The following is a 23876-nucleotide window of genomic DNA, read 5'->3' on the forward strand; positions in this document are numbered from 1 at the left end:
GCTCCTCTCGGTGTGGAGGAGAAGCGGCTCGACTCTGAGCCCCTCCCGGATGATCGAGCTTCTCACCTTATCTCTAAGGGAGAGCCCGGACACCTTGCGGAGAAAACTCATTTCGGCCGCTAGTATCTCGTTCTTTCGGTCACAAAATTCAAAATTGTTATTATTATTAATTTTTGTGTGTGTGTGTGAGACAATGCACATGAAGAGCCAAGCCCAACTCCCTTGGCCCCCAAAAACAATAAAATATATTTAGTATAGGCCCGAATGTCGCTGTGAGAGCAGTCAGCCCAACCAAATAATTTTGAGTGCAGATGTTTGGAACAATGCAGATTTGGGGCATGTGCAGACATACCGCTGCCTGTAATTTATGTAGAAAAGTTAGAGAGTCCATTTACACATGAAATGGAGTCCCGACAAGTATGGAGCATCCATATTTGGCTCCACGTACCTTCTCTCTTTATCCGCGTATTTGTCGTCGAGCCCAAAGACACGAAAGCAATCAGTGGGAGGCTTTGCGGGAGGCCAGCGCAGCCACTTTGTCGCGATTCTCTTGAGACACGCACCGAGGAGGAATGTGACGAGGCCGAAGCGTAAGACGGTGTTGACAGAGTGAGCGGAAACCACCTGGAGCGCAAACCAAACCTGCCAAGGTCACTTTCACAGCCATTTGTCTCCTCTTGTAGATTGTTTGTACAACAACAACAAAAATTGCATTGGATAAATCTCAACTTTACAATGCCTGAACTTTACAACGCATAAAGCATAAAAAACGTTTTCTATGGATGTTATGCAAAGCAAGAGCTCCGAAAGTGTTAATTTGGTTGTAGAACGCGTATACTGTTCGTATTTTGGCATCTCCGAACTTGTAAGGAATTTTGATTTAGGAAGGGCAACATCTGGAGAATGTCGTGGTTTGTTGGCTTGGCATTTCAAGTACGGCTGCGTTGCATAAATATCAATCCCCAGTTCGATGCATCTGAAAGGAAATTAAGTCAAGCTCGTTGAAAGAGTGAAATTGTGCCAGGTGCAGGCACGCTGCGGGGCCTCAGGTGTTTTGTTGTCAGTGTCGTGCTCGTAAATCCTCAATCTCGTCACGTCAAGGCCTCACACCTCGCTCCAACCCTGCTAAAATAAACACGCCCCCAAAACCTCAAGAGCTGACTGCGTTCCATTCAGAGCTACAACATACTTGCACACACACACACGCACACTATTCCCATAAAGCCAGTTTGTACATTTTTTTAAATTTGCAACACCGCAGAAATGTCTCGCGAATATACGAAATGCCAACTCCAAGCCGACCAAAGAGTGCGCATGAGGAGACGTGTTATTATCCCCCCTCATATCATACAATTCTCATGATACTCGCAGCGTGATCCCAATGCGGACAAGTCAGTTTTCTTTATTTAGCGCCGATTCACAACAAAAGTTCTCTCGAGGCACTTTATGCGTTGAGCAGGTCAAGAACCAAATTCCTAATAACATAATATACGAAAAAACATCCGAACCAGACACGAGCAAGCACTTGGCAACAGAGGCAAAAACATATTTTTAAAAATTCAACACTAAATTTAAGAGAAATAGGACGGAAACAATGACGGAAATTTAAGTATCCAGGCCTAGCTAGCTAGCTAAAGTAGCATGTTATGTTAGCTAGGTCGCTAGCTAAAGTAGTATGTTATGAAAAAAATGCTACTGGTCCAATCAAAGTTGGTGGGGACTCAACGCATGAATCTTCCAATCAAAGATTTTTATACATTCCCTGCAAGGATCTTAACTGACGGTGAACAGTAATTACATAAAATCGAATCAAACACATCAACAAACAAATCATCCAAACACGTTTTCACGAAACTCCACGCTTAGATAAGATCAAGCAATCCTATGAATGTCGAATTTCTTGAACAAGGTTTGAGGGTTTTCATGACGAAGATTATATTTCTGTGGGGTGGGGGTGGAGGTGGCAGTAAAACAGGCCAAAATCCAGATGTCGACGACCGAGGCAATGCAAGAGACACATTGTTTACGTACTCGAGAAATAAGTTTTAGCTTGACATTCAAACTCGTTTGGGTCATCCGGTCATCTCTTTCCGTGGCCTTGCGTCTTGTTGACTCTCAATCACATTGTAAGTAGCGTTGGGTTGTCTTCAGCGCCTGAATTTCTTTTCACAATTCGTCCCATTCTTGTTCTGATTGTTTTTGGGACTGCAGTTAATTCCAATAATCCCCCCCCCCCCCCCCACCCCCACCCCGACGCCTGCATTTGCGGATTCTTAATTCCTGATTATTAGGTTTTAAAACAGCAGGATGAAAACGAGCCGGAGTTTTGAAAGCGTAGACAGACAGCACCCCCCCCTCCCACTGCCCTTGAGAGTTCTTATGATTCACAGCCTGGACTCATTCTCAGCCATTATGTTTGGTTACTACCATCCAGACACACAGGCAGCCCAAGTGATTTAACCCCTTGGATTTTGTGTGGAATTAGTCACAGTGGAGCGCGCCCCCTCCCCAACTTCCCCCCACGACCGTTTCAGCAGCGAGCTTCGGACATTATTGGAAAAAGAGAAAGTTGCCCCCCCCCCCCCCCCCCTCTCGTTCTAATTTTATGGTTTCTTAGTTTCCCACCTGTGCTGACATGACTGAGACTTTACAATAGTTCTCAAAGAGTCAGCCATTTTTTCCCCCTCTTTACTGGAAGAATGGGGTGGTGGGGCTGGAATTATCGTAGAGCGTTTGTCAGGCAGCCAGTCGCGGAGGCGGGGCCAACTGGTGATTTATGACAACATCTGCAAGACGCAAAGTCCTCCGCTGTGCTTTTAATCATACAAAGAGCGGGCGGCTGGACTGGGGGATTGAAAAAAAAAAGAGATGGTCCAATGGGGTTTTTCCGGAGCCAGTTACTCGGAGTCCTCGGAGATGACAACTTGTGTGAACGTGTTATATGACCGTGGGACTTTCGAGGTTCCAAGCTCAACCGAAAGTCAGCTGGTGTTTGGACCAAGCGTGAAGCTATTTCGGTGATTCCCACGTGGTCGTCGATAACCTCCGAATAGTTGAAATGCTTTGTCTCCTACGAGGCAAAAAAGCCAAACTGTCAGCGGCCACAACGCAAATCTTGGCCGATTTATCTGTCATCGGCTCTGACTCTTAAGTGAGCACCAACGACCTCGCATTCCGACACAGCTCGGGGGCCACCTCGTTTTTCAAAATCTGTACTTCGGGGCCGAGAAGGCTTTCGCAAATGTTGTAAAGAGCTCAGAGATCGTAAAAGTCAGACACACGGGCCCCCCCGGCAGATTTCCTGAGCGTCAGAACTGAGAAATAATCATTTCTGCAAGCCGCCTATAGCTATTTGATATCATAAACATCTGTCTGCGTGTCACCACATCTGGCAATCATAAAGACAAATTAGCTGCAAAACTTGAGCGTCTGGCCGTGAGAGCGTGCGGCATTTGTGTCCTGGCCGATGCACAAGAGGAAAGCTCGCCCGAGGTAACCGACTGGACATGCAGATTGGTTGCTGATCTGTGACCGGGACTCCCATCAGTCATCTGCCAGTCATTGGTCAACTTCCTGTCTCATTTCTCCGAGGCGCTAAAATCAAAGAGGGGAAACTACTCTGCAAACTTCCCACCGCCCTATTTGGGTGCACGGAGAAAGAACGTCATCGGCTAGCTTGCGCCCCTCCATTTTTTTTTTCTTTTCCAGCAGTTTCCTAAACACGTAAATCAACCATTACGGAGAGTGTTTGCAGGGGGGAAACAGCCGCCCTCCTAATTGTAACATGCACGGTTTGCCGCGTCCAAACAACGCAACTTAAAGGCAGTCGTGCATTGTCGTGTGGATTCACCAGAAGTAGCCAGTACATAAATGCCGAAAATCAATTTTAATGACATAATTGTGGGGCTTAGGTTAGCTCGGCAGTCAAGACCATGTCCACACAAATGACTTTTTAATGGCGCCATAACTCATTTTGGACAGCGCCCTGAATCGGAGTTGTTTGTTTCTTTTTATTAACTGTGATATTCCCGATGAACTGCTCTTTTGGTCTTGTGGCGTATTTCTCCCTTTATCTCAAATGTGCCTTTGCTATGGCGCCTTTTCTGGAAATGACTTTATCCAGCTGTCTCATTGGCCAAAATAGGTCCTACGTTTTCCCAGCAATGCCTCTGAATTATGGGCCAAATTAGCCTTATTTTTTATTGGATTTTATGTTTTATTATATTATATTTTTTATTTATTTTAAATTTTGTTTGCATTAATTATTTTAATTTAATTTTTATTTGGAATTTTGTTTGCATGTATTCTTTTTAATTTTCTTATTTTATTTTTATTTATTTTAATGTTGTTTGCATTTATCATTATTATATTTTAAATGTTACATTATTTTACCTTAACTCTTTTGCTAAGCGCTTCGTTCCGGCTGCAGCTGTTGTGAAAGCGCCATATCAATCTGTTTTGTATTATTTCACATTGACGAAGCGGTTGAGTCCCTGACTCGGCCTCTGCTTGTGTCTGATTTGGTCTTGAACCTGGAACTTGGCACCAAGTAGAGCTTGGTTCGGTTTGTTGACCCAAAGTGGATCGCTCCTCGAGTGTTCCTCCGCCAGCAGATGTTTCCCAGGTGTTGGGGTCTATGCTTTCCCCACCATCTTGCCTTAATCGCCGCCTCCCCCCAAAGCCCTGGCAAGACTTCCAACAACCCCCGCTCCCTCCCTCCTCATTCTTTGACACTAAAGGCGGCCAAGTCAGCAAGGCCAGGTGTACTTCAACAAAACCATGAGGAGGCGCGCTAAATGAGACATGCAGGCAGCATCAACATCTTGTCCACATTTCCATCGAAACCGGCCGAATCCAAACACTGACCTAGCAAACGAAATTGGACTGCATTTGACATAGTAACCCCCAGACCGGATTCAAAGCATGAAGCTCTCCTCTATAGTTACAAACTAAAGGAGCTCAGAGACCATTTCCAAGAGCAAGTTTCAACAGCGAGCCCCCTTCCCCCCACCACCCAAGTTGGAGAAGAGGGAGGCCTGAATCAACAAACCACAGAGTAAGAGCGAGGCTGGCAGATGAGGGTGGAAGGCGGCCAAGGGCATGAGTCATTAGCCAAACAAAGTGGAGCTGAGGCTAAGCTACACGAAATGGCGCCATGATGTTGCAATCCGGGCTTTGGACACAAAAGGCGGTTGCGTCCAATTAAGTATTGTTCACAATGGCCTCGTTATAAATTGCATCATTAATGAGCACGGTTGCAGAAAAGTAGCCTTAGCTTAGCTTGACGTGATGAGCGTGAGAACGTCGATGGGATTTCGACGAAAAGTTAATCGCCGCACTAAAAATAGTATTTTTTCCCTACAAAGAAGTTCTTTACAATCAATAAACTCATGAAAAAAATGTATTTGTAATTGCGGTATACAAAATTCCTTTTTTGTATCATATCCGACGACAGTTTAGTGCATTGGTGTCGAAGTCGAGGCCCGGGGGCCAGATCCGGCCCGCCACATCACTTTATGTGGCCCGCGAAAGCAAATCATGATCACTGCTCAAACCTGTACCGAAATGTTGGAATCACGTGGAATAAATAATGTTGACATTTTGTTAGCCTCGTTCCACTTTTCTCAACAACAAACAAATGGTTGACTTGAGTCATTTCAAAACTAGTAATCCATCCATTTGTTGTGTACACGTAATAATACATTTATTCGGTTTCACTTTTGTAACGGCCCTCCAAAGGAAGACGTAACTCCAAAGTGGCTCGCGACAAAAATTGAGTTTCACACCCCTGGTTTTGTGAGTAAAGATCGTAGTAACTGTGGGAGTGGGATATTCGAGAGATGTGTAATTTTTTTTTTTTTTAGTCATTATGAACAGAAGTTGGAAATTCACCCAAAAAAATCACTTCAAATTAGGATTTAAAAAAAAATTATAGTAAGTAATAAACTGAGTATTCAACTGAGTTTCTGAACATTTAGCCTACTGCAGGAAAAATGGCAAACGATGTGTCCCAAAATTCAGCAAGCAACGCCAAGAAATGCAATTCAGTGAATCTCCCAGCACACATTCAGGTGTTTTTTTATTTCGTTTACATATGTGCAAAATATTGCTTCATTGAAAGCAAAAAAAAAAACTTGGTATAACTGAACGAGCAGGGCTGCAACATTCCCATACATGACATGTTAAGCAAGAAAAAAAAATATTGTAATCTGTTTATATACAATTTACAAAATATAAAATATTTGTATAAAATGTTTATATTCATCTATTTTATTCAACGGAAGCTGTTTACAAAAAGCACAAGCTTTCGTAAATAGGTTTGTACTTTTTTGTCGCAATGTCCTTCTTTTACATTCACTTGTTGCACATTTCAGGAAGGAGTCTTTCATTCCAAAGGTATCGACTCGGTGAGGTAGAAGTATTATTTAAAAAAAAAAAAAAAATTAAAAATGGTCATCTCTTAGTGAAAAAAAAGGGAGCAAAAAGTCATTTAATCACTCAGCTAACAGCGCGTTCCGACATCAGTCCTGTTGCTGTCAAACGGCTGTTCGTAAACGCTGCGGCTCTGCTCCGATTCTGAGTCCTTGTTGCAGTCGTCCTCCTCGCCGGCCGAATCCGCGTCGGCGGCGGTGTAAGGGTTTTCGTGGAGGCTATTCCCATGACACGTCGCCGGGGGTGGACCAAATCCCGAGTGCGAGTCCTGTTGAGGCCTCCAGGGGGACTTCCCGAACGTTCCTAGATGAGAAAAATGAATGCCCGGTTAGGACACCTCGAGTAAGGTCTCGTTTTTCAGCTTTAGACTTACCCATGAAGCTGTTGTAAGGAGGGGGGCACTCATGAGTTCGGCCATAGTTGGCCGCTTCCGCCTCCTCCATGGATGGCCGGCGGCCAGTCTGCTGGTGAGAGGGCCCAAGATGGAGGCTGGCATTGGGGAGCTGCATCAGGATCGTCGAAGAGCACAGGTCAAAGGGCTCCGAGAGGAGGTAGTCCCGTCTTTTAGACCTGTTCAGGCTTCCGCTGTAGGACTCGGCGCAAACTGGTCTTAAATCAACGGAACACCCTGTCCAAGAAGAAAAAAGAGTGACGAATCCAACCGAAAAATAATCGTGGCGCTGATTATGGAACTGAAAAACCCCGCATACCTGTGTGGACCTCGGACAGATCCGTGGGGTACAAGTCTCGGCGAAGCAGTGTGCTTATTGGACCTTGGTAATGGCAAAGAAGAGGGTCAATGGACGCTGCTTCCATCTCGGCTTCACTTCCTGTATCCAGCTGACAAAGACCTGGACGGAAGACAGTCGCGTCAGGGACATAGGGGAGACTTGAGCCTCTTTGGGTTTCAAGTAAAAAGGTCTTGTACCATTCATGTCTTTGGGCTGCAGATAGAAGCCGCTAATGGATGACGCCATGTACTGATGGCTGCTCCCGCTCTCAGACGGGATGTAGCCGTCCTGGCGGTCCGCAAGGGTGCCTTGAGAGGAGAGGTAGCTTGGGATGTCTGCTGGCAGGTTGGTTTCATCTGCGGCACAAGTCAAGACATTTTGGTCACCGGAGGTGTCTGATCCGGGAGTCAATGTGTTTGTTTTTAGCGATAGTCGATTTGATCGCGTTGAGAGGAAGGATCGCGGCACTCACCCGTGTTGGTGACACTGCAGTCCTCGTTCCGCCGACGGGTGTGGTAGATGATCACCACCCAAACGAGCGAGGTGCCAACTACGCAGCACACCACGGCGATGATGACGATGCCCACCGTGGTCCAGCCGTCATCATCCGAGCCCGCCCCGCCAATGATCCCGACCCCGATGCCCCCTTGCACTCCAGAGTCACAGTTGGGGTTCGGTATGACCGACAGCCTGATGTTCCCCCTTTCGGTGCCAAGAGCGTTGGATATCTCGCAGGTGTACTTCCCGACGTCGGCCTCGGCGGCGTCGACGATGATGAGGAGCTGATTGGCAGCGGCGAAGAAATGGCGCTCCGTCAGCACCAAGGGGCTGTCGTCCTTGGTCCAGTTTAATCTCGGCGCGGGGCTGCCGCCGGCTATGCATTGGAGGACGGCGGTTTCGCCCTTGGCTACCGTGCGATCCATGAGCGGCCGCAGGAAAGAAGGCGTTTCTATCAAAAAAGGGATGGAAAATAAACGTGATGACGATGGACAAGTTCAAAACATGAACCCCCCCCCCAATGTCCTCACCTAAGACCGTTAGCGTAGCATTAGCCGAAATGGCCCCGGCGATGTTCTGAGCGGTGCAGCTGTACACCCCGATGTCCTCCGTCGTGACGTCCACAATGAAGAACACGTCGTCCTCCGGCATCACGTGCATCCGGCGTTCGCGGGCGGCTGGGAAGTCGGTTCCCCCGTCCTTCTGCCAGGCGATCTGAGGCGACGGGTGACCCACCGCCGCGCATTCGAGCCTGGCCGTCGCTCCGGCGCGGATGCTCAGGTCCATCGGCATTTTAGTGAAGGAAGGAAGCACTGGCAAACAGAAGTTGATTTGAAATCAAGATTCTTGGCGTGCTTTGGATTGACACGTTTTGGATTCTGAGCAAGCGGTAGTTTTCGGCCTGGCTGAGGTTCGTAACTTACTATTAACAGTGAGTCTGGCCTTGGTGGAGTACGAGGATCCAAAGTGGTTGGAGATGACGCACTGGTATTTCCCCTCGCTGGAGAATTGCACGTCGCACAGCTGCAGGGTGGTTGTATACTCCGTCACCTCTGTCTCGCCACCGGAACCTCCCTGCCCTCTCAAGTGAGCCTGGTTGTGGATCTCGGCGTCGTTGAGGACCTCGTTGTCTTTCTTCCAAGCAAACGTCATCGGCGAGTCGCTGGAGCTTGCCGCCGAGCACACGAAGGTCACGTTAGCTCCTTTCAGAGCCGACCGGGTCTCCGGCTGAATGGTGATCTGGGGCTTTGGGAAATCATCTGCGGGGAGGAACGAGAGGGATTTCATTTGCTGTATTAACACTCGGGTTTTTTTTTATACGAAGCCGGAGGCAAATGAGGCTCTCTTTGGGAGAAAACGGTCATCGGCAAAGCGGAAAGGTTAGTACATTTCCATCAGGTTGCCTTCACGGCACTCATTTGCTCAGGCAGGAGTCAGGGGAAAATCTTGAGCAATCTGGGTCAGTTCATAAATGGAAAAAGGGGGTGGGGGGGCTGTATAAATGGCTGTTTTTGAGGTGTGACGGCGTGTGGGCAAGGTTGCTCTCCAGTGTAAACGCCTCGCTCACCGCACACGAACTCCTCGGGGCCGACGGCGAACACGCTCCTGCCCTTCAGCATCTGCGGGTGGGCGCAGCTGGCATTCACGCAGGGGAGGAAGGTTTGTTCTGCCACCCAGACTGGGAGCCACTTGAGCTGGCAGTCGCACAGCAAGCTGGAGGTGTTGAGACGCCTGCCGGAAAGGGCGGGGGGAGAAAAATCCAGAAACATTTCATTTGTGTGGAATTAACTGCCAACGGCTGGCGACCGATGATTTGATGTTTCTTAAGTCATTCAGTACCAGCCAATTCTAGACCACGTCTGAAAAGACGTTTAAAAACGTCTTTGGGAGTGAATGAGTCAAATGGGGAAACGGGGGAAAACAAAATACGAAACGTACAGTTCTTGTAGATTCTTCATCTGGGAGAAAGCGTTTGCTTGGATGGACATGATGGCGTTGTTGCTTAAGTCTCTGTCGAGGAAAAAAGCACAAGTGTTTTGGTTAGAAACCCAAAGGTGTACCCCCCCCCCCAAAAAAAAATTTATATATATATTTAGGGGAAAAGAATAGCCATGACTGCAGCTTAAACTTCAATCAAAATCTGGAGTCCAGAGCATAAAACTCGGCAAGCAGTGTGCAGTGTTAATCAACTTTTGGCTGCTCGGAGCGATGGCTGCCCCCAGAAAATAAATAAATAAAATGTTGCCGATGCCGAGTGACTCACAGGTGCTGTAATGCATCAAGGCCGGAGAAGGACTTCTTGGTTACGGAGCGGATTCGGTTTCCTTGCAGGAATCTGTGCAGCGAAAAAAAATTGAAATTCTTATCATGTTCACATTTTAACACCAAAGTTAAACAATCACGATGAAATGATTCCAAACTTACATTTTCTTCAGTTTGTCCAGCGCCGAAAAGGGCCCGTTCATGTCTTCTATGGTCCAGGAGATTTCATTATTTTGGAGATCCCTTTTCAGTAGGCATATTGGGGGGGGGCAAAAAAAACCACATTGTTCAAAAACAAAAATCCAAATAATGTCTGACATGTGCGCTTTAGTGCGCAGAGGTTACCCCGAAGCAAATGTGCGTGTCCGCCGAGCCGCACACCTGCCCTGTGGTGACCTCAGCAGTGCAGCTCACATTTGGTTCCAGTTAAAAAAAAAAAAAAACCCGCAAGCAGGCGAAATGTTAAGAAGACCCTCTGTGGAAAGGTGGCGGTGGGGGTGTGGGGGGATGTGGGATTGAGTGGAGGAAAAAGGAGGGGTGTGAGGGTGTGCTGAGGCCAAGGGGGTGCGCCTGTTGTTATTTTTTTTTTTTATGTAAACGGAGAGACCTCAACATGATAATCTTGTTCACATCCACAAAACAAATCAGGCAGGATATTTCCACTCAGGCAGGGGATTGATGGTGGCAGTTCGGGAAAGCTGGGGGGGCGGGGGCATTTGGCGCAACCATGTCCCACTTACAGTGTCTGCAGGCTGGAGAGGCCTCGAAATGCGCCGTCGGCGATGAAACTGACGCGGTTATTCCCGATGCGAAGCTCGTCTAGCAGGCTGAGTCCAATGAAGCTGGATTCTTCCAGTCGGGACAAGTGGTTGGAAGAGAGGTTTCTGCAACAGGGGGGTGGGGGTGGGATGAATATATCCATCCAGCCAGTTAAAAAAATGACAAATATAACTTTATTTGAATAAATCCGATCATGGGCCAGCTGGCCAATTTGGGCTGTTATTTCAAATGAAGGCAATTTCCTTTGACTCACTCGGTTTTTAACGCGAGTGAGATGACATCAAAGTTCGCGACAGCGGTGTTTTCTTGATAGGCGGGTCGGCCGAGAGCAAATCAGATAGCCGGCCGGGTATGTTCCCGAGCCGACTGGCGGCATGTTTACTTGCCGCTTTGCGATAACGGCGAGTGAAAAAGAGAGGAAGAGGGAGGGGAGGAAAAATGACAACAACCACCTCACGGTGTAAAACAACAAACAAGGAAAAAAAAAAAGCTTCAGAGACTGCTGCTAAAAACAAGACTCATAATAAAGGCAACGTCGTCTGGGGCAATGCAATCTGCTCATATTGCTTCATAGTTTGGGAAACCGGCTGTTGGAGGACAAAAAAAAAAGCTTTAAAATGTTTTATTTTGGTGGTGCTTTGTGTGTATTGGTGCATGCGCGCGATTCTTGGCGTCAGGAGGTGTGAGGAAGGGCAGGCGGGGGTGCCGGAGAGGAGGAGAAAGTGTTGGGAGTTCATCGATGTGAATGGAAAGTGAGGAGGGAGGGGGTCGGACTCACAGCTCGCTGAGTTTTTGGCAGAACTCCCAGGCGTCGGGTCGGATCCTGCTGATGGCGTTGTGGCCGAGGTGGAGCTCCTGCAGAGTCAGCAGGCCGTACAGCCAACCCTTGCTCACCTCCGTCAGGTTGTTGTGGTCCAGCTGCCTGCAGGACCACACAAAAAAAAAAGTTGTAACACTCGGAGGAATGTCAGAACAGAACCCGGTTCGATTTGTCGAAGTGCTTACAGGACTTCCATATTGCTGAGGCCCCAGAAGGCGCCGTCCATTAAGCGACTCAGGCCGTTCCTCTGCATCTTAAGAGAGCGAAGGGCCTGCAGCCCGTGGAATGTCAAGCCTTCCACCCTGCGCACTCGATTCCGGCTCAGCTCGCTGAAACGCACGCGCCCGCATGCTTGAGATCTTTTTTTTGTTTTTTTTTGCAACCCTATGTAGAGTACAGTGAAACTCCTCTACAACGAAACCTACATGGGCGAAAATACCCCCTTATGTGAAAAGGTCTTCATGCATTAACACCATTTCCACTCTCCTGCCCGCCATACAACGAAAAAAAACCCTGTTGCGTTATACGAAATCTTTTTCTCTGCTCTTGCCTCGCGACGAGGTTCACGACAACGAAGTCTAATCCAACAGCGACCTCTACTGCTTCGTTCAGAAACGGCAGCAGCAACCACCACACTGGTTTACACATGCGCAGTAGTCCAGGAAGTATTTGTTATTGTTAGTTTCAGAACGTTGCATTGCTGCCGTGTGTGTGTGTGTGTGTGTGTGTGTGTGTGTGTGTGTGTGTGTGTGTGTGTGTGTGTGTTTACATCTGAGATCAAAATTGCTACAGTGAAAAATCCCCTATTGTGAAAAAAATTCTTGCTCTAAACATGATTTTGTTGTACAGGAGTTTCACTGTATTTGTCAAGCTTAAAAAATAAGCATAAAATCTTACAGGTGTTGCAAGTTGGGCAGCTGGAAGATTTTGGCTGGGATGGAGGAGAGACGGTTGCGGTTGAGTCGGAGAACCTGAAGACTGCTGGACAGGTTGGTGAAGCAGCCCGGCTCCAGCGAGGCGATGCGATTGTTGTTGAGAAATCTGAAAATCGAATCGTTGAAAGAAATTGAATGGTTGACATCTTTTTAAAAAAATCCCAAATCAGAGATGGCGGGGTTATAATGCGTTTCATGTCCTACATGGCTGAAGCAAAAAAAAAAACCACACTCACAGGTTCTTGAGGGGCAAAGCGGGGAAGGAGCCGGCCTTGATTTCCGCGATGTGGTTGTTGCTGAGGTCGAGCGTTTCCAGGGCGAGGAAAGGCCCGAGCTGCTCCGTGGCGATCTTGGAGAACCTGTTGTTTGCTCTGAAAACACAGACGCCGGCGCTCCATATAAATGACAAAATTGCCGCGCATCTGATGAGCGGCGCGCATCCGACTCGCGCTGCCGCGTACACAATTAGCCGGCGGGTTTATGAACGACCATGACGCACTGTCGCAGGCAGCACGAAGGCTTCCCGACCAATGTGACACTTCCACCAAATTGCCCCACGTGATCAATTCCAACAATCCTCCTGTTTACGGATGTGTTATTTTGTTTATAAGGTCATTACGAACAAGGTATTTAAATAAAAGTAACCTGCCAATTACTTGGCTGATGAATACCATTCCCTCAGTGAAAGCCTGCCTTGGCAGAGGCCGGCAATTTCCTGAGCTGCACGCCTCCTAAATTGCAGTGCGGGGACGGCTTGGTTATAAACAGAGTCTGTACAGTGCCCTCTTTGTGCGTCGCACTCTGCTTGCAGAGCGAGCGAAAGGGGGTGGGGGGGGAAGGAATTCCCTCCGATGTACCAGACGACAGGCCTCGTTTTCAGCATTCATTAGTGTGCTTGCAAGGGCCCCCCTTTGCCCCCCCCTGCTCTTACAGGTCCACCTTACTGATCCCCCCCACCCCCACCCCTGCCCTGAAGCAAGAAAAGTGAGGACAGTTTTATAATGCCGCTTTAATTCAGGATATGGTGTCGATCGTATTAATTGCGGGAATATTTCAATCAGGTGACCTCCAGCAGCAGTCAAAATAAGATACGCCGCAAATACAAAGTGCATAAAAATTACGACTCACCATCGCCGCATGTTATGCGGAGTGCGCAGGAATCTCACGTTGAGATCAATCCGGATTTTTGGTAGGACTTCGGATACTTTCTTTTAAATCCTTTTCTTAACTCATTCACTCCCAAAGACGTTTTTAAACGTCTTTTCAGACTTGGCCTAGACTTGGCTGGTACTGAATGAGTTCAAAGTCGGAGTCCTTTTCTGTCTCCTGGCTGGGCCTTTTCCCCTTCCCAAAGAAACTTTCCATATACATTTTTTTTTTTACTCGTTTTGCTAGCTCCAGGGTTTCATTTTAGCTGTCACCTACCACGGGACCGAGAAGCTCCGCCTTCCCCTGAGTGACACACTGTAGACGGATGTAACAGAGGATCCGGTAACTTTTCAAAATAAAACATCTTTCAGAGTCCGGAAATAAATAAAATGGAAGTAATGGAAGTTATTTATTCTTTCTGTGCGGCCCGGGAACAAAAGACCCGCGGACCGGTGCCGGCATAGGGAGATGGAATTCCGTGTACTGTAACGACACGTGAATGCAAACCGGCGGCTAAGATTTCGAAAGTCTTAAGTCGTATCCTGACCTGCCGCCCAAAAAAAGGATCGTTGTCACCAATAAATTTGCACAGGCAGCTCCTTTGTTGGGAGATTTGCAAAGGGCTCTGTGCACGCCGCACCCCCCACCCCCAGGGGGTGGGGCTTAAACAAAAGCGCCGCTCACCACCTGTAGCTCACTTTTCACGATCCTTTTGACTGGCCGCTGAAGGAAGGAGGTTCGCAAGAACCAGTCTTTCCAGTTTCTCTCTCGGGGGTTATCTGCGTCCTCAAGCGAAGGAGTCTTTTGACACAGAAATTACCCCCCCCCCCCCCCCCAAAAAGGATGCTACTACCGTAGAGCCTCTCAGAGCCGCAACTTTCAGTGCTGGGAGCGCTTTCAGACCCAAGTTGCTAAAACCGTCCGTCTGTGATTTTGTGCGTGGGTGTGTGTTTGTGGTATTTCCGATTGGACGGAGAACCGAGTTTTGAGGAGTCATCTGACGACGCGCTCTCGCGACAGCCGGCGCCTCTAATGAAAACCAGGACTCGCCGTGGAAGCGTTCCTCGCGCCGCGCGCCTCACGCCAAGCGGAGGATTGGCGTTATTTTGGCGGATGAAACGAAAAAAAATTTAAAACGCGAGTGGGGAGGCGAACGAGGTTCAGTCCGGGGGGGGGGGGGGGGGGGGTGAGTGTTATCCTCGACCGATTTCCTTTTTGTCAAGAGTAGCGACCCTCCAGAACTTTTAACCGATCTAGAATCGCCAGGTCTTGGGGGTTTAGTGGCGGTGAGGTGAACCCCCCCCATCCATAAATTCTTGGGAAATTGTTCAATTAATTAAGATGATCACGACTCAATTACTCCCAGCTGCGGGGCTATCGCCGTTTGTTTTTCCTATGAAGCCGTGAGGTCAAGGATGTCGAGCAGAGCTGCCGCTCTGTCTGACTGGCTGTTTGAATAGGTGGTATTTGATACCCTGAGGTCTCCCGGCCCCCCTTTACTACTCTCCCAGTTCAGAGAAATTGAAGGAGGGAGAGATTCAGAAAAAAAAATGTTCCACTGGAGATTGAGGGAGGAAAAAAGAAGAGGGTGTCACGCAAAGCAGGCGGTGAGAACGGCAGTGAGAGAAAAAAGTTTTTGGGGGAGGCAGTGCTTTGCGGTTGCTTTTGCGTTTCATTTTGCCTTCAACACACTTGAAACGAATCACTGGATGTGTTTTGCCGCCGCCAGATGCGAACGGTTTGGATTTGACAATGCAGGATCATTTGCCAGGCACAATAAGCAACTCTCGAAAGTCAAACGTGTCGTTTATCCGGCGGCGACCGTTCAGGCCGTATGCGCCGAAAACAAATCGACTGAGCGAAACGGCCCCACGACGGCCGCCGGGGTTCGTGTCGGGGCTTGATGAGGCGGGCTCCTCATGGAGCCGGGAGGACGGATACATTCTTCGCAAATAACTCTGCGCCGGTTGGTTCGCTGAGACGTGCCAAAGAAAGCAAAAGAGGAGTGGTCGAGGTTTCGCGCAATAAAATCGCCTGTTGTCGAGAGAGCACGAACTGCGTCGTATTCGAGAGTGGCGAACAAACCCCCCCAAAAAATCGAAAAAGCTTCACTGTTAACACTAAAAGGAAAACAGTTAGTCCAGAATAGCCAGTTACTGATTCCCATCTTTCTTGGCGGGTTAAAAATACATCGGCAGCAGGAGCCATGAAACAAAACATTTCCATTGGCATTTGTTTTATGACCATGTGACCTGTCTGGGGCCCAGCTGCCATGTCTGCAACTGCCCACTCCGGGGAACCGAGTCAGCCAAAAACCTCCGCACCCTCTCCAATGGGAAAGCTGCGTTACTAGTGACAGGTCAACAACCAAAATACACCTCAATCCACCCCCCACCCCCCACCATTGACGGTTTTACTTACAGAACCAACGTGGTGATGGTCGAAGCGTACTGCCCCAAATTGGGTACCGAGTCCAGTTCATTGTGACTCAGCTTGCTGCGAAATCGAAAAAGGGAGAGCGGTTAAAAACACGGCACGGGCTGAGACGGTGACAGAAACCTTTCAGTGTTTATTCCCGGACGCGCCGCACTTACATTTCATTCAGATGTCGCAGCTTGGAAAACAAAGCGCTGTGGAGCACCTGCAATTTGTTATGGCTCAGGTCCCTAGGAAGAGAAGAAAAATGAAGGGATGCGCCACGGGCCGTACGACACAAAAGTAATTACGCTTGCGCGTTCACAGTACAAACAAAGAAGGGGACTGAAATAAACAGCATATACGTCCCAGCCACAACGCCTCCCTCAAGCACGTATTGTAACTGGTTAATGAATAATATAACACAACAGGACACCTGTTCCCAACACGACAGTGCTCACGAAACAAATGTGTGTGTGTGTGTGTGTGTGTGATATATATATATATATATATATATATATACACAGTATATAGAGCACAGAAGAAACTGAAAATCCGGTGCATTGAAATATTGAAAAAAAGAAAATGTTTGTTACACACCCTGTGCTGTCGACACAATGAGATTTAGCTTCAAGAACACGATGACAAATAGAAGAAGCAGCATTCAACCTTAAAAAGAAATTCACGCCAGATCGTGACCGCAGGAGGTTCCCACATGTACCGTATTTTCCACACTATAAGGCGCTTCGGAGTATAAGGCGCACCGTCAACGGGCGGCCTGTTTTAAAACAGTTTTCATATGTAGGGCGCGCCGCATTATAAGGCGCATCGAATAGAAGCTCCAATAGTGGCAGTGGTTGCGTTATGCATCCACTAGATGGAGCTATGCTAAATACAATACAATACAATACAGCTTTATTGATATAGATCTTTCATAACCGCTGCAACAAAGCATTTTACAGAATATTTAGGATACTATGTCCAAAAAATCTGAATATTGATCCATGTATAAGGCGCAACTGAGAAAATTGAATGCTTTTAGGTGCGCCTTATAGCGCGGAAAATACGGTAATCGTATTTATAAATAATGTTTCTGACAAATGTTGAGTAATCGTTAAATATTTAGATTTTTTTTAATGTAAAATTAAATCCCAAAAAGTCCCTTTTTTCATAAAAATAATAATGCTGACTCAAAAAACAATTTTTTTAAATTTTCCATTTTAAAAAACTACTTTTAGACGTCACTGACAAAACCGCGTGACATTTTAATGCGAAGCACGGGTCCTAGCAAAGTAACACGTCATCTAACTTGGTGACTTTACAATTAAGTAATCGGTTCAAGTAACCAAGTTATACTTTTTTTTAAAGCAAGTAATCAGTAAATAACTTTTCCAAAGTAACTGTGGCATCACCGTTCAGGACTTGCTCAATGTTGCCAGTCTGTCCGATCGGTTGGATGCCATGTCAACTCGATACTGCTTAAAGGGAGGTACTGTATGTGTACTCGCTACTCTCCTCAGAAAAACCGCCATGAAGAAATAACAAAACCGACCCCTTCGGAAGAGAGTATACTCGATATACCACAAAAGCAGCAAAGTATTTTAAGAAATGACGCCCAACTGGCGAAGAAAACTTGTTCACATTTGAGCCCAAGAGGTTGTAAAGAAGGCCGAGCGCTGCCTCATGTTTTTCCGTCCGTCTGTCTGTCTTTCCGACACAAGAGAGAAAGCGCATGCCAAACAGCCCGCCTCATCGCCAGGCCGCATCTGGCCCAAAAAGCAACAAAGGGGCTCTGCTACTCGGGGACGACTTGGCTCTCGCGAGTGGAAGTCGAAACCAGACTTGAGATTTTCGGGCTTGGACGGTACGATTCGACTCATGTTTCTTTCTCGACCATATAAATGGATAACAGACATTTGTTAGGGAGCAAAAAAAAAAAGTTGTTGTTTGATGGAGGCAATAAATTAAGGTATTGTACCTTCAGGAAAATCTCTGCAAAGGTGTGCAGTCAACCGTCTGGAAAGCAAGTCAAGCCACCTGGTTGCCATTTGTTTTGTTTTTTTTAAAGCTTCTTATGGCGTTCCAAGAGATCTTGATTTTGGCCGGGACGTCTTTTTGGAGCTCAAATTCGTCCCAGCCTACCTCGAGCTGTACTTGGCCGCGAATCAGAAGGGGTGCACGAGTTTTTCTTTTTTTTTGGGGGGGGGGGGGGGGTTGTTTTGAAGAGGCGCCTCAAAACCGACGCGAGGAGTCTGCCAAGCGGGGCCTTGTGCACTATCAAGCCGTGGAGTTATTGACGCGGCTGCGCACCATCAACACTGTGGTGCCAGACCCCTTTTTTCTCTTTACGCCCCCCCCCCCCCCCTCATCTGGAATCCATCAAGTTACGCTGCAAGGAGGGGAGGGCGGAGCCTCGTAATGTATTCACAATGTCGGGAAAAGCGACACTTGCATACGTGAGGAACACCCCTGTTTAACTTTCAGGTCGCCTGGTTTTAGTGTTTACCTTTTCGCTGTTTAAATTGAACCACTCTTTTCGCCTGTCAAATAATATAGCTGTGCATTGTTGTTGTTTTAGTTCCACTCCTGGAGGCCATATTGGGAAAGGTGTCCTATCACGAAGCCTAGATAAACCCCCGAGTAGTTCCGACACTTCCACTTCCCTCACAAAGCAGGCCGGGGGGGGGCGAGATAACACAAGCATATACAGGCTGCGGCCTGTATCGTATGCGAGAACGCGGGACTCGGCGCTCTTATCAGGAGCTGAAAAGTGAATGAAGGAGTTACACCTCAGTCGAAAGAGCTGTCATTACTGTTTGTTGAATGGAGATACCGCCGAGCACTTGACGGCGACGAATCTCGGATCAGGGTGAAATCTGCCGGTTCGCCCCAAAAAAAAATGGCATTTGCGTTTTTGCCGTGGTCATTAATGATCATACATTTTAAGCTAAATTATGACCCGTTTGGCTGAAAAGTGAATGAAATCTCATTTCGCAACAATCGCTCTGCCGGGAAAGCAATTGAGGCAAATTGGAGCGCACTACCCGGCTCTGATCAGCGGGGGCGCTGTCGAGCTAACTAGTTCGCTGTCTACAGGAGGGCAACAACATCTTCAACTTAAACAAAACAAAACAAATTTTGGTTTTCCCAGTAGTCGAATTGAATCCCTACTTTGTGTTGCCGTGGCTTATTAAAGTATTTTATCCTCATTAAAAAAAAAAACGTTGTGTGCTTATATATCATTTTTGTTATTCCCGAAGTGGGGTTAAATCACCAGTCAAAGCAAAACAACCAAACTCCTGAGACTTTCAGTACCGTTTCGGAAATGCACAAGTCGTTGAAAGGATGACGCTGCCTGTCACCCACCTCTCACGATTTAACGGCGTGTTTTTCAAGTCTATAAAGGGAATAGGGCATCTTGACTCTGATGTAATGCAACCTCCCACGTTTCCATGGCTGCTTCTTCTTCTTCTTCTTCCCTTTGCCTGCTTTCCCTTTTCCCCCCCGCCACCCCTTCCTTTTTATGGCAAACTAATCCCGCGTGCCCCTCCTTAATCAGTACCATGGCTCTGGTGTTGCTAATTCAGCAGAAATAATGGGGTGCTGGAAAACAAAAGGGGATCCGCCAGTTTAAGGGTTTTAAGATGTGCCGGAGAGCCACTCGTAAATTAGCATGCCAGAGTGAAAAGGACCCCCCCCCCCCCCCCACACACACACACATACACCCTCCCACCCTCCTTTTTTCTTTCTTTCCTTTGGAAGGCCAGTCTTGATTACGAGGCGGCCTCGCTCTGTTTTTTCTGGCAAACGTAAAAGTTTCCAGAGCTGCGCCTGCTCAACCTGAAGAATTCAAATGATGGGGAGCTTTTTGGACAAGGCCTCAAATCAAATGTAACCAAATGCGGCCTAGTAAAAATAATGATCTGGGTTTTATGCATATCAGTTAAAAAAAAAAAACTCCAGTAAAATGAATTGAATGTAAAATGAATGAATGTATCTTTTGGCTGCTTCCGAGTGGGCAAATGAGAAACATATAGGCCATCTGATTTAAGTTGTGATATCGACGCTTGACAACTGAACTGGATTTGAAACAAGCTATCATCCCAAGTGCGTGTATAAAACTTGCTAATAACACTGTCTCGATACCCTCTCTCCACTATACCTCCTTTACAACAACAACAAACCAGCAGGCACTGAGGAGATTGCTTTACAATTACTCTCCCTTGCACAAAGGCGCATTGATGTGTAAAAAAAAAAACTGTGGCCCCCAGGTGCCCCACTTATTGCTGTGAGGGCCATTCGTAAATAAACCTCTCTTAAACGCATGAGAATTTTCCAGAGATGTGCAGAGTTTAGCCTGAGTCACACGATAAAGGGGCAAATTCACCAGTCTTTGCAAATAGTCTGCTCCTCATGTGGTTTCCAAGCCAGCCACTTTTCCCTGGGAGAGGAATGTGGATCATCTCCGTGCCAAAACTCGCCGTCCGCTGCTCGTTTGAGCGTCAAGTTTACAGTAAAACTTTTTTTTGGGGTTTCATTTAAAGAAAATGCGTAAAATGAATCGACTTACAGTTGTACGGTCCATTCCGGGAGAGACTTTGGGATTTGTCCCCTTTTCAGTCTACTGCAGTCCACGAGATCCCCAAAACAAGCGCACGGAGCGGGACACGTCCTTGTGTACGCGCCAACCAAGCTATGTGTACCCCAAAACAGCAAGAAAAACACCACATAACCCGCTAAAATGCGCGGCTGTGCGGAAGAACACATTTTTACTTTCGCCGTCCGACTCCGAAGACAACTCAGAAGTTTGTTTTTTTTTCTCCGCTCGACAAATTCCCAAAAGTGTGCAAAAATCCTCAAAATGTTGCGATGCTGGCAGGCTCGAGTAGATCCTTTTAAATCCTCTTCCGTGATATCGTCATCGTAATGGCGAAAAGGGAAAGAAAAGCGGTCGTGTCGCATTTGCCCATTCCTTTGCCTAAACTTTTCGTCGTGAGCGAGGCGCTGCTCTCCGCTCGCTGGTGCACTGTGCGGACTTGAGGAGCCCCACGGAGGTGCATGAACGCGCTGGGTGGTGAGGAGGGGCGGGGCCAAAGAGCCGCGGGGCTTTGTGGGTAATGCAGTTCAAAACTCGACTCCATCAACAAAAAGTGACATGACATCCACTCTTGGACATTTTAAATCCCATGTATTTGTATTTTGCTCGACAAAGTCTTAGTAGGATATTTATTTAGCTATGTACTTTGTTAGGTATGGAAGCGTATTGTATTTACTGACTATATGGGGTGGGAGGTCCTTCTTTTTTTTTTTTTGCGGGGTGTATATTTTTTAATTTCAGTTTTGCAAAGTACTGTATTGATTTCAGTTTAATTGATTTTTTTCCCTTAAAAATTCTTTTTTTTAAATTTTTTTACTGTCATTTAAAAAAATGGGGCAAAATAGGGATAAAAAAGTTATTCAGAAAAAAACAAATGATTCTGGAAACGTAAAACAGACAAAAAAAATTCCCCCCAAAATGTTTATCGTATGTACTGTATGTATGTAGTCGAACCTTGTTTACGTGACAAAACAAATCGGTGCGTTATAACGGTAGTTCGTGGTAGCCATTTCCAATAAAATGGCCGCCAACTACGACGTGTAAAACGGTACAAACATTTATGGATGTAAAAACATGAACATGTAATACAGTTTGAACATGTCAATTACAAATACGCGTATACAGTATGAATAAAAGAAAAGTGATTTTATTTGAAAAACATTGAAGAAATTCAGTTGAATTTTTCCTCGTGTTAATATACTTCCTTTGTCACACCATGAATGCATTTCCATGTTCAACGTGAAAGACGCTTAAAATGAGATGACTTGTTGAACGACCATGAATATAAAATAGATCGTCAATGTCATTAATAGACGAATATATATTCACCCAAGACCCAATTTTATAACCTTATAAAAGAGCTGAAGTTCATAACAGTAACCTTAGTTGTTATTCAGCGCTTGAAATGATCCATTTACAATTTGGGTTTTTTTCCCACTATGACGGGGGCCTTTCCCTTTCATAGGATATTCATGTCCGGGTGGATGCTAAGTTCACCCCCCGGGCGATGTGTCTGACAGCTTCCTGTTAAGCAAGGTCAACTTTTCACTCTTTGCGGTCATTTCCTCTTCACGGGGCGGACGCAACCTCATTAGCCTTTTGACGCCCAATGTGCAAATGTGACAAACTACGATGGAGCCCGATTCAAACTGGGATTGGGTTTGCGCCGGCGTGTGTATTAATTAAAAGCTGTAGGCTGCGTGTTGATTAAGACATATTGGAATGAAGAGCGCGTTGTTTGACTGGCCAAGTATCATCTGCTTCTGTAGCGTTGTAATATTTCTAGATCAGCGACATGCTAGCTTGTACAATATTTAGCCGTGCTGTGTTCCCTAAATGGCTATTTTTCCACATCAGTTAGCCGTAATGGATTGACACGTCACTCCATGCGATGCTGTTCTTTTGGATGCCACAAAGCAAGTGATGGGGTGATAAGTTGGTCTTTTGTGTTGGAAATGGGGTGAGGGGGAGGGGTCTTGTGAATGCTTTATTGCCTTGCTAACAGCTGCTTGAATGTGTGAGAATGGTGGGCCAAACTCATTTGTATTAAAGGGGCGGGGGGGGGGCTGTCCACACCCTGCAGCATTTTTCTCATGCTCCAGTTGCTTGTCAATCCATCAGTACAGCAGATTGCGCAACTTCTGAGTTTCAGCCATCTATCGACGGCCCTCCTAGTCATTTTCTGTCGTGAAACTTTTTCAATCAGTGACATTCATGCCTCGACCTCTGTGAGGTGGGACACTTTTCAGATAATTATATTTCATATTAGCGATTCAGCTTGACATTTGGGTGAAGTTAGGAGTGGAATCACGCATTCTTTAACTCATTCACTCCCAAAGACGTTTTTAAACGTCTTTTCAGACTTGGTCTAGAATTGGCTGGTACTGAATGAGTTAAGCATTTTGGGTGAGCTAATCTCTCTGCATGGGGGAAAAACAAACAGACAATAGCATCCCAGCAGGAATCCAGGGGGCAAGAATGGCATGCTGGAGTATTTTTTATTTTTTTTGCCTGTTTGGAGTGATTGATTAGATCCCTCTGGACTTTTTGCAGGATTTTGGAGAGCCTCCACAAGGATTGCTTCCTCATGGCCTGCATGTAGATTGAGTTTCTTCCGTGAGGATTACAATTCGTCAATTGAGAATTGACTGTCAGCAGGTAAAAGCCAAGTTGAAGCACAAGTGCTTTGAATCGGGATGTTAAATACCACTTTTTTTCCAGACCGTTACTATTTTGAGTATTCACTCACAGATACAGAGTACCAATTCCGCGAGTACTTTTGTTGTATAAAATGTAGAAGACAGACAGTAGACTGTTGCATCTCCTTCGATGACATGACCAAAGTCGGTTAACGTTCCGAACAATTGTTATGCCCAAACCTCCATCGTCTCACAGACTGTCAGATCCTCTAAAACTTTTGATACAATTGTTAAAAAGCATTCCTTCCACTTTTAATTAGTCCTTTGAGGGACAGCGGTTACTACAGTGGACAACTTATCCGGTTTCAGGGTGCGTGAAAGGGTGAACAAAAAACAAAAACAAACCCAAATCGTTTATATTCTGTGGTGATCCTGCAGTTGCGTTATGTAAATTGGTGTTAGTTTAACAGTTCCGTCTCACCTTTCTCCACAAGCACCGCCCTTTCGTTCCACTACCCTTCAACGCAACACGCTCCGCATTCCTCTCTTGGCCAAATCGTACATTCTAACCACCGCCAGATTTGTTTGGTCATAGCGGCGCCTGTTTGATAGATACTC

At 46.6% G+C, this 23876-nt stretch overlaps 1 protein-coding gene across 1 annotated transcript; it reads right to left on the reverse strand.

Annotated features, from left to right (window-relative positions):
* Positions 1-6048: 6048 nt before the first annotated feature.
* Positions 6049-21037, reverse strand: lrig3 (leucine-rich repeats and immunoglobulin-like domains 3). The gene is made up of 19 exons (XM_086103516.1): positions 20593-21037; positions 16202-16273; positions 16029-16103; positions 12695-12829; positions 12421-12564; positions 11709-11852; positions 11482-11625; positions 10664-10807; positions 10086-10166; positions 9925-9996; positions 9600-9671; positions 9229-9392; positions 8585-8920; positions 8192-8473; positions 7636-8112; positions 7361-7519; positions 7143-7283; positions 6806-7060; positions 6049-6735 (listed from the first exon to the last, which is right to left on the reverse strand). The coding sequence occupies exons 1-19, from the start codon at positions 20982-20984 to the stop codon at positions 6503-6505; spliced, it is 3522 nt and encodes a 1173-aa protein (XP_085959642.1). The 5' UTR covers positions 20985-21037; the 3' UTR covers positions 6049-6502.
* Positions 21038-23876: the final 2839 nt, after the last annotated feature.

The sequence above is a fragment of the Hippocampus guttulatus genome, chromosome 22 (genome assembly GCF_054856545.1).
Source record: "Hippocampus guttulatus isolate MCC_2025c chromosome 22, RoL_Hgut_1.0, whole genome shotgun sequence".
In the NCBI taxonomy this organism is placed as follows: Eukaryota; Metazoa; Chordata; class Actinopteri; order Syngnathiformes; family Syngnathidae; genus Hippocampus; species Hippocampus guttulatus.

Coding starts and splice junctions, on each gene's coding strand:
- lrig3 (XM_086103516.1), bottom strand. CDS start 20,984: ATGCGACACGACCGCTTTTCTTTCCCTTTTCGCCATTACGATGACGAT. Junction 12,565..12,694: donor GCTTTGCCCCTCAAGAACCT/GTGAGTGTGGTT, acceptor TTCGATTTTCAG/ATTTCTCAACAACAATCGCA. Junction 7,520..7,635: donor CTGCAGTGTCACCAACACGG/GTGAGTGCCGCG, acceptor CTTGTGCCGCAG/ATGAAACCAACCTGCCAGCA.